Genomic DNA, 11,726 nt, shown 5'->3' with positions numbered 1-11,726 from the left:
AAAATACTGGAGTGGGATCCCCTACTCTAGGGAATCTTCCAGACCTAGGGATTGAATCTGTGTTTCCCACATCTCCTGCATTAGCAGGCAGATTCTTTACCACTGAGCCACCTGGGAAGGCCTGGGAAAACCCAAACTTTTGGTTGGCAGATGCTGAGGGAATCATGGGACATGCTTCTGTCTGATGCGTCCTTTCAAAAGTTATTTCTCAGTAGGATATTTATTCTTCTTAAAAATTGCTATTGGGCTATAGTTGTTTCACAATTTTGTGTTAAGTTTCTGCTGCATAATGAAGTCAATCAGTCATATGTGTACATATATGCCCTCTCTCTTGGACCTTCCTGCCACCCTCCATTCCACCCATCTAGGTCATCACAGAGCAGTGAGCTGAGTTGTGCATGCTATACAGCAACTACTCTCTAAAAATATTCTTTTAAAATATACTAACAGCTAGAATTTTATAATTAATGTAATTCCTTACATTTCAAAGAAATTCTTCATTATGGTAGGCCATAATCTATGATAAATTTATATAGTGCTTTCCCAAACTAAAATCAATGTCTTTAAACACATTATAGTCCTGTCATTGCTTTTAAGCCCTTTAATGTAGTATGAAAAAAAAAAGAGTCTAAATCAATCAATGACATTTTTAATGCAAGGTGTTTCATGCATTTTTATTTTTCAATGTTTTTTTTCCAGTTTCCAAAAAAAAAAATAAATAAAAATTAATAATATCTTGTGAAGTATCTATAGTCTCCTTCAGTATCTCAAGGTACACAATTATCAAAGCTGATATTGAACACAAACAAATTGATACAATTCAGTACTCTGATAAAATTCATTTTCAAATAAGTTACTTTAAACTGCATGTGATACAACTTTATGTTCTATAGCATCTTTAATATAAACTGTATACCAAAATGGCTCTTCAAACTTAAAAAGTGCAATTACAGAGTGCAAAAAAAGCAGAGAGATATTCACTATCTTACATTTAACCTCATCAAGCTTGAATAACAGGCATGTTTTAGATAAAATTATTCTTCAGTCAAAACATTAAAATTTACTCAAGCAACACTGTTTATATAAAAGTTGTTACTCCCCTTTTCCCCATAGGAATAAGAGTAGACAAAAATCAGAAATTATTGGGCAGCAAGTTAAACACATTTTTCCCCAAAAGTCTACATACTGACTGTTGCAGCAAAAAGAGCAAAATGGATCAGACATGAGTTTTTACTGAATTCAACAGAAATTAGAATATCATGTATTTGGTACATAGAAATTGATCTGACACCTCAGGACAGTTGAATTTAACTAATCCTCTTCTCAGGACTCAAAAATGAAAATCTGTCCTCCCAGTGCACCATCTCTCTCCTTGCTTTGACTTTGGCAAAGAGATAAGAACAAAGAATGTCCAAAAGAACAGTGGCATTTGATTGTATTTTAAATATTTAATAAATTACACAAATCTTGATCATGAGGTTATCTTTAGCATCTATCTTAGACCCTCTTTGGTTATAGAGTATGTCTACTGGGTTACTGTGTGGTCTTGGTGGGAAGCCACAAACTAGGTATTTATGCATTGGTTTGCATTTAGTCTCAATACATTAGATATAGATAGATCTTTCTAGAAATATATATAGTGAGAAATTTGTAAAATAAGGAAGATAGACTAAATATGAGCCAAATTTTTTTGTTTGTAAGAAACATGAGCTAATAGCAATGGTTTTTTAATGTTTGCCCAGCATTATCTTCATTAAAACATTTTAAAAATTAATTTTTACCCATAAAATGAATCTGTGTCCTATCTTTTTTATTATTTAATATCAAATTATAAGTAAAAATTTAACTTTTACAGGGGCTAGTTTTTAATCTTTATTTAAGCATCCTTAAATAAAGGTTTAACATTCCAAATCACTTACAATTAATTATGTAATATGAATTGAAATGCTCAAGATAAACTAATATGACTCCCTTTTGTAACAAAATAAATGGATTTCAGATGATTTCTTGGTTCGTCAATAATTTTTTTGGAAGCAACCAATATCACTCAAAATAAGCAGACCTCCCTTACATACAGTAGATGTCAATAAAGATGTGTAGGATTAAAAACATATCCTTACACAGCACATTTGACTTCAGCTATATTAGTGGGAAACAGAAACATGCTTTTAGATCTCTTTAGACTATACATAGAATAACTGTCTTATATTATACTTTAAAATAACACTTAGTCCATCAAATTTTGGACTCTGATTAAACTGTAGAATTCTTTAGCAAAGTTCATATAGAAATAAATACTCTTCAAAAAAGAAGCACAAATTTTGGCTTCATGTGTGGATTTTTTTTATTAGTTTATGAGCAACAGTTACCTAGCATAAATGTACTGAAAAAAAAGAAGGACATTGTGAAGCTATACATAAAATTACTTAAAAGATGGTAAAAGTTTTCTCAATTCATTTTCTTAAGGAAAATCTATTAGATCAGCAGTCCCCAACCTTTTTGGCTCCAGGGACGGGTTTTGTGGAAGACAATTTTTCTATGCACCAGGGAGAAGTGAGTGATGGGGAGAGGCTGTAAATACAGATGAAGCTTTGCTTGCTTGCCTGCCACTCACCTCCAGATGTGTGGCCCATTCTTAGCCAGCTGTGGACTGGGAGCAGTCTGTGGCTGGGGGTTGGGGACCCCTGTATTAGATGGATGACTAATATCCACAGGAGTTGTGAATGGGCATAGAGAATCACGCACCTTCCTTCCAGGCAGTAAACAGTGAGCATGTGTGAGTGGAGGGAGCAGAGGGTGCAGTGTTTAGCTCAAGATCTATATTTGCTTCTCCCCAGTTCCCATAGCATTAGTGTTTCAATACGTGGCACAGTGGTGCCAACTCAGACACCAAACTCTGATATAGTCAAACCAATTATCATTGATTCGAGGAGTAGAAAAATATATTAAATTGGTTTGACCATATTTTCGGCTTATAGAAATCTGTCACGTGCTGACACTTTCTAAACAACGAACTGGGCATTGCTCACTCCTATGCAGTGTACACCAGGCAAAAAAGTTTTCAGTAAAGCATTTAGCCCAGAAAAGGATTTCTTACAAAAATATCCACTTTCCTTTTATATTAAATATTTTGTGTACATTAGCAATCTGTTAAAAATAAAACAAAAATAAAAACTTTTCTTAGCATATTAAAAAATACATCATTGTTGACTTAACATATGCCCCACATAAATATTATTAATAAAATAGGAATATTAACATAACCAGGCATGCAGTGCATTCCTGCCCATAAGCTTAATGGCACCATTCAGACTTGCGGCAATGCCGGATCCCCTGAGGTCACTCTTTCATATTCCTTCTTGGGTTCTTTACTTTTTCGATTTCTGTACCTAGAAATATTCAAAAATGAAATCATTAGCACTGTAGTTAACAGTAATAAGAGCAAAATATGCTAACAAAAGAAACAAATACTTGGACTCTAAAGGTACTTTAGCATGGTACTTCCAAAATGACACAGGTAACCAGGTTTAGGTTGAAGGTGAGAAAAGAGGGAGGGGGCAAGGAGTAGTTTCCCTGGACAAATAATTTCGGGAGGAAATGGTGAAATGCAGTTAAAGAACTTCTCAGAGGCTTTCAGATGGTCATGAAAATTGTAAAATTCCAGGAGAGCATGTGACCACATTTAATCCTGGACTGTTACCATTTTTTTCTTTTTCTCTGTCTTCCCTTCCTTTTTTATTCCTTCTTTCCTTATTACAAATAAGAAAAAAAGTACAAATACTTTGAATATCACTATTATATTCTACCTATCATGTTGATGTAATGTTATCACCAATAAAAATAAAAATAACTAACATTTATCAGGCAATTACTACGTGACTGACAATGTTTTAAGTGATATATATTCATTTTTAATTTTATCCTTACACTTAGCATTATCATCCTCATTCTACAGATGAAAAAAGTAAAGTACAAATGGATTACATAACCTGGCAAGTTCTCCTAGCTAGGATTCATAAATCTAGTGGTTCAGAATCTTCATTCACTCATTCATTAAAGCTGTCTACCTAATATTTTGAGTTCATTTTCTACCCATTTTGAAGATGAATCATGTAGACTTAAGGAAACTGCATAATGTTTTTGCTTAGTTGAAAAACACGATTAGGAAAACCTTTGTTTAGCCTTGATCTGGCTACTTGTCAACTAGACAAGCCAGGGCATGTCAATTCCCTCTCTGGGTCTCACTTTCTCATCTTTCGAAAAGAAAGGATTGTGGTTAAAGACCTTTCAGGTGTGTTTCAGGTGTAATAATATTCAGTTATGTGATCATAACTAATTAAAAAGGTATTATAATTTGATGAATACTTAGAAGTAAACACGGACCAAATAAATTTAATCTTGTAAAAGTAACATTTTTGGAGCGTCAAAAGTAGAAGTGCATTATTTTCAGCAAAAATAAAATAAAATTCACTCAAATGTACACTGAAAAATTTGTAGCCCTTCCAAAATAAGGAGGATTTCATGGAGACATTTTAAAGGCAGCTACTATTAAGTAGGGCTTCCCAGGTGGCACGGTGGTAAAGAGCCAGCCTGCCAATGCAGGAAACGCAAGAGATTCCGTTTTGATTCCTGGATCAGGATGTTCCCTTGCAGTAGGAAATGACAACCCACTCCAGTATTCTTGAGTGGTAAAGTCCATGGACAGAGGAGCCTGGCAAGCTATAGTCCATGGGATCTCAAAGAGTTGGATAAGACTGAATACACACACTATTTAAGTCATACTATTCCTGATACTAACCTTAAAAAACAGCCAATCTGATATACGGTCAAAAGTTTCAATGCCCACTCAGTTATCAGCATATGTAAGTACAGCACTGTACACAGATGGAGTGTTGAAGATGGAATTTTAAGGGAGTGGCATGAACCAATTTTTAAAAGTAAGCTCTTACAATTATCTGGACACTCGCTTCTACTAGTCTGCCTTAAATTTTAAGATCCTAAGCCTCTGGGGTTATTAGTTTACAAAGTATATTTTATGAAATACAAACTTCAATCTAATAAATTGAATACAAGTGGCTAAATTTAACATTGGCATGATGCCTTATGATTTACTTTTGCATGTGTTATACTCAATACTGATAATAATCCTGTCATTAATGTAGAATAAGGATTTCTATTTGTATTTTATAAAGGAAGGAACTGATACTCTTAGTGAAGTTGTATAAGGTCACAGAGGTAATAAATAACAGAGCCCAAAACAGAGTCAAGTCCAGATGTTCTGTTGCTGAAACTTCCTTAAAAATATTTTTAGTGCAGTCTGTCTTTTCCCACTAAATAATACTTTGCCATATTTTTACCCAGTTTGTGTGTCTTGTATAAAGGTAATTTACAAAGGAAGAGTGTTAAAAAACAAAAACACTGGCTTACCATCTGCAGAAGTAGTATATAGAACCAGCAACTACGACAAGGAACAAGATAACAAGAATCACAGTCAAAGCCACATATTCTTTGCTCAGAGGTTTTTGGACGGTTAAAAAGAAATGCTCACACCGGACACCAGTGTAACCTACTTCACACCTAAAGGACAATGGAAGAGAAAGATCAATTATTTTAAAAAGAAATCTTGGTTCTGAATTAATTTCATAAGAGGTCATCTCACACTATAAAGCAAGATATCAACAAGGTCTGCCAAAAGTTGTAAAGATGAATTCAAAGACTGACCTGAAAGCTGGCCCAACTTTGATAAAAGAGCCCCATGAAGCTCTCAAATCACAACTGTTACATTAAAATGATAGTCTTATTCAGCTGCCAATGTGGCTGACAATGGTGTTTTGTATGTTGTGTGGGTTTGAGGTGCTTTTTGTCTAAATCAGTGGAGTCAATGCTTGTAACAATAGCTGACATATAAGTCCAGTGAAAAAATTAAAAGTTGACCTGCTATTGTGGTAAGTGTGAGAGGAAGATATCTGAAGCCCTCCCCATTCCACACCCCCGAAGTATCTGTATAATCTGATAACTACCATTTGTTCTACTCTTTGTTCCCCAACTTAAAAGAAGGTGGCACTAGTGGTAAAGAACCTTCCTGCCAATGCAGGAGGTATGAGAGAGCTGGGTTTGATCCCTGGGTCAGGAAGATCCCCTGGAGAAGGGAATGGCTACCCACTCAGGTATTCTTGCCTGGAGAATCCCATGGACAGAGGAGTCTGGTGGGCTACAGTCCATAGGGTCGCAAAGAGTAGACACAACTGAAGCGACTTAGCACACACAGCACAACTTAAAAGAAAAAATAAAGTTTCTAATAGTAAATATAAATTGCATGCTAATAATACTAAAAACTGCAGCCCATGGAAATAACAGAGTACTTATTAAGAAGATAAAAAAGAGAGACAATGTGGGTTTTTAAAATATTGTTTGTTTGCGTTTGGCACATTACCTGCAGTAATTTTCACTCATGTCTACCAGGTAGATGCACTGTCCATGCAAACAGTAGCCATTCATGTCAGCACTACACTTTGTTATCGACACTTGAGCCACACGTGGATTATCTTCAGTTTGAACTGTGAAAGAAACGGAAAGGGGAACGTATTCTGTCACTTTCTTCGAAATAGTATCATCCTTTCATAATCGTAACCATTCTCAGGCATTTGTGGACAAAAAGTCACTTTAGTTCTCATACTCTCTAGAGCAATAAGCAAAACACTGGATTCCCAAAGGAAAATGGACTAAACAAAACAAAACAAAAACTGGGAATAAAATTCTCAAAAGACAATGTTTAAGGTTAGAAAAGGTAAGTTGAAGGCACACACGAAAAATCATAATACTTTATGGTTATTCACTTATCCAAATAAGGTTGTCTAATTTTTTCAAATAATTCTGACATTTGCAAGCTGAATCCATTAATTAATTTAAGACAGCTTAAATCTATAGAGGATTTTAAGCCAACAAGGCTTGTTTTGGTGTGCATTCTCTGGTAGCTCAGTCGGTAAAGGATCCGCCTGCAATGCAGGAGACTAGGGTTTGATCCCTGGGTCAGGAAGATCCCCTGAAGAAGGAAATGGCAACCCACTCCAGTATTCTTGCCTGGAAAGTCCCATGGAAGAACCTGACAGGCTACAGTCCATTGGGTCAAAAGAATCAGACATGACTTATGACTAAACCACCACCCCAAACCCAAAATCAATCAAAGTCTCTAATGATAAGAGCTGAACGTGACCTAAACAAACCCTGACTTATAAATGCCTTGGTTACACAAATACAACCATGAAAACAGTAGCCTCTTTAGAATAGCGCTACAACCTACACATAACATTTACTTTAGAATTTTTTATTAAGAGCTTTTTTTTTTTAAAGTTTATTTACTTTTTTGGCCATGTGGCATGTGGGATCTTAGTTCCCAAACCAGGGACTGAACCCATGCCCCCTGCAGTTGAAGCATACAGTCTTAACCACTGGACCACCAAGGAATCCCTAGAATGTTTTAATTACTAAAATTTGAAGACAGTGAAAGTGAAGTTGCTCAGTCGTGTCTGACTCTTTGCGACCCCATGGACAGTAGCCTATCAGGCTCCGCAGTCCATGGCATTTTCCAGGCAAGAATACTGGAGTGGGGTGCCATTTCCTTCTCCAGGGGATCTTCCCAACCCAGGGATTGAACCCGGGTCTGCTGCATTGCAGACAGACGCTTTACCGTCTGAGCCACTAGGGAAGACCTAAAATTTGAAGAGTCTATATGAAATAATCAAACAAGGCATCTTGACTTTATACTCTTGTTCAAATAGCCAAAAATAGGAAGCGAGGCAGACCAAACCCCTAGAGTATAATGAGGAAGGATAAGAAAAGAGGTGTACTACTCTGGTTACTCAGGATAACTCTGAACTCAGTAACTCAGACTGAATATAAAGCAGATCTCGCCTGAACCACAGTCAGAGTCCCCTGGGGTCCAAAGATACGACAATGCACCACTTATCTGTGTGCATGTATGCTAAGTTGCTTCAGTCCTGTCTGGCTCTTTGTGAGGCTATGGACCATAGCCCGTCAGGTTCCTCTGTCCTTGGGATTTCCCAGGCAAGAATACTGGAGGGGGTTGTCATGCCCTTCTCCAGGGGATCTTCCCTACCCAGGGATGAAACCCACATCTCTCATATCTCCTGCACTGGCAGGCTACTTCTTTACCACTAGTGCCACCTAAGCACAGTATTTGGCATGTATTAGGTACTCTATAGATATTTTCTGAATGATTGCTGTAACTCAAAATAAAGGGCATCATTTGTTCTTTTTACAAAAAATAACAACGAAATACTTTATCTACTGTGTACAAAGCTCAAATTTGCCTATTTTGCCTGGGATCCAACCTCTCCCAGTAGTTTCGTAGCAAAGCTCTGAAATGATCAAAGGGAATCTGATTTTCTTTTTTCCCTCTCTTTAAGATCAAATCTTCACATACAACTAGATATCCAGGCCCTCTGCCTCCAGTTACTCCTTTATATAATTTTTCCAGATCATTGAGTTCTTTTGTTAATAGAGCAGCTATTCGCCCCTCTTTTTTCCACTATCTCATATTTATAGTCTTTAAGTTTACATTTCTGTTAAGAATGCATAATTATTTGATGCAACATTGACAAAGCTGGGCTTACCTAATGCTGTGCAGTTATCTCCCGACTCTCCTGGGATGCATGAAGGAATCACAGTTGTACTGAAGACTGCTTGAAGAAGATAGAAAACTATTTATGGAGAAAAATAAAATATATAACTGATGCTTCAAGAAACAAACTCTGACCAGATTTTCACATAATTACAATATTTGCAGATTTCTTTTAATTATTTCAATAATTTGATCCCTCTAAACCCTGAAAGAAAATAATTTATGGAAACAGGCATATCACTGAAAATAAATGAACACCCAGCTCTGTGTCCCATGGTAAAAGCCATGGCATTACATTCAGAGTTACAAACTTGACCTGCTCTAAACATTTCACAGTAACCTTTTCAAAGACCTGGTTTTACCATTGGATTTCTTAAGAAGTTTTAGCAATTGGAAATTTTCCACCGTTTTTTACTTCATGATGTGTTCAGAGCAATGCTCCAAAGTAGAACCTATCACAAAGAAGGCTTCAAATAAAACTCAGCTTCTATTTATGGTCACAATGAAATAGGACTCTCAACTGAAGATACATCAGTTGTTGATTTAAGTACCTAAGGTACTCTTTGTATTACGCATGAAAATATTAATAGATTTTAATGAACAATATGTAATCTAAGTAAAGTCAGAACATATCTTATCCAATATGGGAAGGGATACACATGCTGCATGAACCATACTGAGCCTTAGAATACAGCTTCTGTCATCCAATAAGAGATTAACAAGGTGTTTCACTGTGTGTCTCCCCTGAAAAGATAAATGTTGGGGAACTGGCACCAGGATGATGCAAGAAGTTTGTGAATTGCATGGAAAGAATAGGAAGAATCCTTTTAATTGTAGGAAAGTTTACTGGAGAGAATTTTACTCTTCTTAGGAGTCATGTATTTGCTCTTTAATCACTCATTCCAGGTTATATGCGTAACTGTCATATAATAAACATTATTGGTGGTGGCGGTGGTAGTAGTTAGCAGCAGTTGACATTTCTTTACCATGTACTGTGTGTGCGCATATATATTTTTTATGGTCTGAGCCACCAGGGAAGCCCCAAGCATAATGGAGTGGGTAGCCATTTTCTTCTCCAGGGGATCTTCCTGATCCAGGGATTGAACCTGCGTATCCAGCATCGCAGTACAATTCTTTACCATCTGAGTCACCAGGGAAGCCCATCCTTACCTATACTATCTCTTTAATCCACTCAGTGACTCTTTGAAGAAGATATTACTGTTCTCCCCACTAGCCATTTGAGAAGAGTGAGGCATAAAGAGTTTAAGTAACTTTCTTCAGAGTACACAGCAATGTTGTTCTTTGCCCACATTACAGAATTTGGAAACACGCAATAACACTAAAGTATAATGGACATTACAGGGAATGAACTCAGCTAAATATAACTGAAGCAGAGTATTTAACGCCATAAAGAGGCAACAAAGTATGGTGGAAAGGCAATCCTGGGAGAAAACCTGAGCTATGCAATTTTGGACAAATTAATTAAATTCTCTGGATTTCAATGTTCCCAAATTACAGAGTTTGGGGGAGAATTAAATGAAATGGGATTCATGAATGTTCCATGCCATTCAACAGCTAGCTTGTTTTTAGCAGTAGTATATGTGGATAGTGCCCTCTACTGGTCTATAACAAGGTTATAAATCTCTCTGTACTTTGGTATTTTAAAGGATAATTATTCCATATAATAAAGAATTTTATTGTTTCACAATCAGAGGAGGTATGTACATGTTAAGCAAATTGAGTATGATTTGAGTAAAACATAAGCATCAGAGTTAGTAATTTCTTAATGTTTCAAACTTGACACTGATAATAATCCTCTGAAGTGGTTATATTAACCTCAATAACTGCAGTGTAGTTAAATTAAATGTCTTATCCAAGACCAATTATCTAGAGATTATAGAAGATAAGGGTTAGGAGTACATCTTATGACATCGGGTCTCATAACCTTTCAGTGACTTGAAAATATCTTTTGGAAAGTTTAGAACTATCACCTCCTTGCTCCATATTTCTCCTACAATATAAATGATACTTTGATTGTCCTTACAGGAAAAAAAAAATCTTTCTTAAATGACAAAAAAAATGGCTAAAATTTTTATTCTACTGTCAGTTGAACAGAGATGGAAAAGGATAACTTTGTCCACACATTTTTTCAGGGGTGAATTAGCTTGAGTTTTATCCAAGCCAGTATCATTCTACTTCTCAATATAATTTTGCCATAAACTTTCACTCATAAAGAATTACTTCCTTTAATTTATGCAATCTGCTCAACACAAGCTGGAGTTTCAAATGTGTGTTTTTACATCCCTGACATTCCTATTCCTCCATGGCTCTTCAACTGATGTGAGGAGATATTATCGATTCTCCTACTGCAAAAGGGCCAGCCAGGTCCACTGTGAAATGCACATTTCTCTGCAAAGGATGGTTTCTTCACTCTTTGCAGAAAACAGACACTAGCCTTTCCTGTTCAGAACTGCTTACAAATACAACCTGCAACTATTATAATAAAATCCAGCTAATTGCTCTGAGGTGTTGCTTATTAGTTGTTGTTGGTTTTTTTTTTTTCTCAAAAGTTTTTCATATTGTTAGTTTTTCCACTGTTGGAAACTTTGTTCCAGTTGGTCAAGCCACAAGTGAAATATTTGTCTTTGTGAATTAAAGAATGTTCAGGGCAGGGCGTGCCTCCACAAAAACTGGGCTGTTCTAACCTGTGACGCTCCCTTGGACATAGTCCATCTCTCAGGATGGTTTCTATGAGACTTGGTACATTAATCCCACATCCGGGTATTTTATAGATGGAATTGTAAATGATTTTAAATGTAGTTCTCAAATGACAGTGTTTAGATTACACTTTAATCACAGATATATGTAGCCAATGAACTACTGTGTTCAGTTCTTGTATATGCTCAGTCGTGGTTGACTCTCTACAACCCCATGGACTGTAGCCGGCCAGGCTCCTCTGTCCATGGAATTTTCCAGGCCAGAATACTGGAGTGGGTTGCAGTTTCCTTCTCCAGGGGATCTTTCCAATGACCCAGGGATAAGACACGCATCTTTTGTGTCTCCTGCTCTGGCATGCAGATTCTTT

The 11,726-nt window shown here is 36.4% G+C and overlaps 1 protein-coding gene across 1 annotated transcript; it reads right to left on the bottom strand.

Annotated features, from left to right (window-relative positions):
- Positions 1–2,040: 2,040 nt before the first annotated feature.
- Positions 2,041–11,374, bottom strand: EREG (epiregulin). Its single transcript, XM_055587419.1, has 5 exons — positions 11,347–11,374; positions 8,634–8,720; positions 6,434–6,557; positions 5,428–5,577; positions 2,041–3,389 (listed from the first exon to the last, which is right to left on the bottom strand). Exons 1-5 carry the CDS (start codon positions 11,372–11,374, stop codon positions 3,308–3,310), a joined length of 471 nt encoding a protein of 156 aa, XP_055443394.1. The 3' UTR covers positions 2,041–3,307.
- Between the last annotated feature and the right edge of the window lie 352 nt (positions 11,375–11,726).

The sequence above is a fragment of the Bubalus kerabau genome, chromosome 7 (genome assembly GCF_029407905.1).
Source record: "Bubalus kerabau isolate K-KA32 ecotype Philippines breed swamp buffalo chromosome 7, PCC_UOA_SB_1v2, whole genome shotgun sequence".
Taxonomy (NCBI): Eukaryota; Metazoa; Chordata; class Mammalia; order Artiodactyla; family Bovidae; genus Bubalus; species Bubalus kerabau.
The sequence above is the reverse complement of the archived record's forward strand: the minus strand, read 5'-3'. Positions and strand labels throughout refer to the sequence as shown.

Coding starts and splice junctions, on each gene's coding strand:
- EREG (XM_055587419.1), bottom strand. CDS start 11,374: ATGGACTATGTCCAAGGGAGCGTCACAG. Junction 5,578..6,433: donor ATGAGTGAAAATTACTGCAG/GTAATGTGCCAA, acceptor ATTGTCCTTTAG/GTGTGAAGTAGGTTACACTG. Junction 3,390..5,427: donor ATATACTACTTCTGCAGATG/GTAAGCCAGTGT, acceptor GAATATTTCTAG/GTACAGAAATCGAAAAAGTA.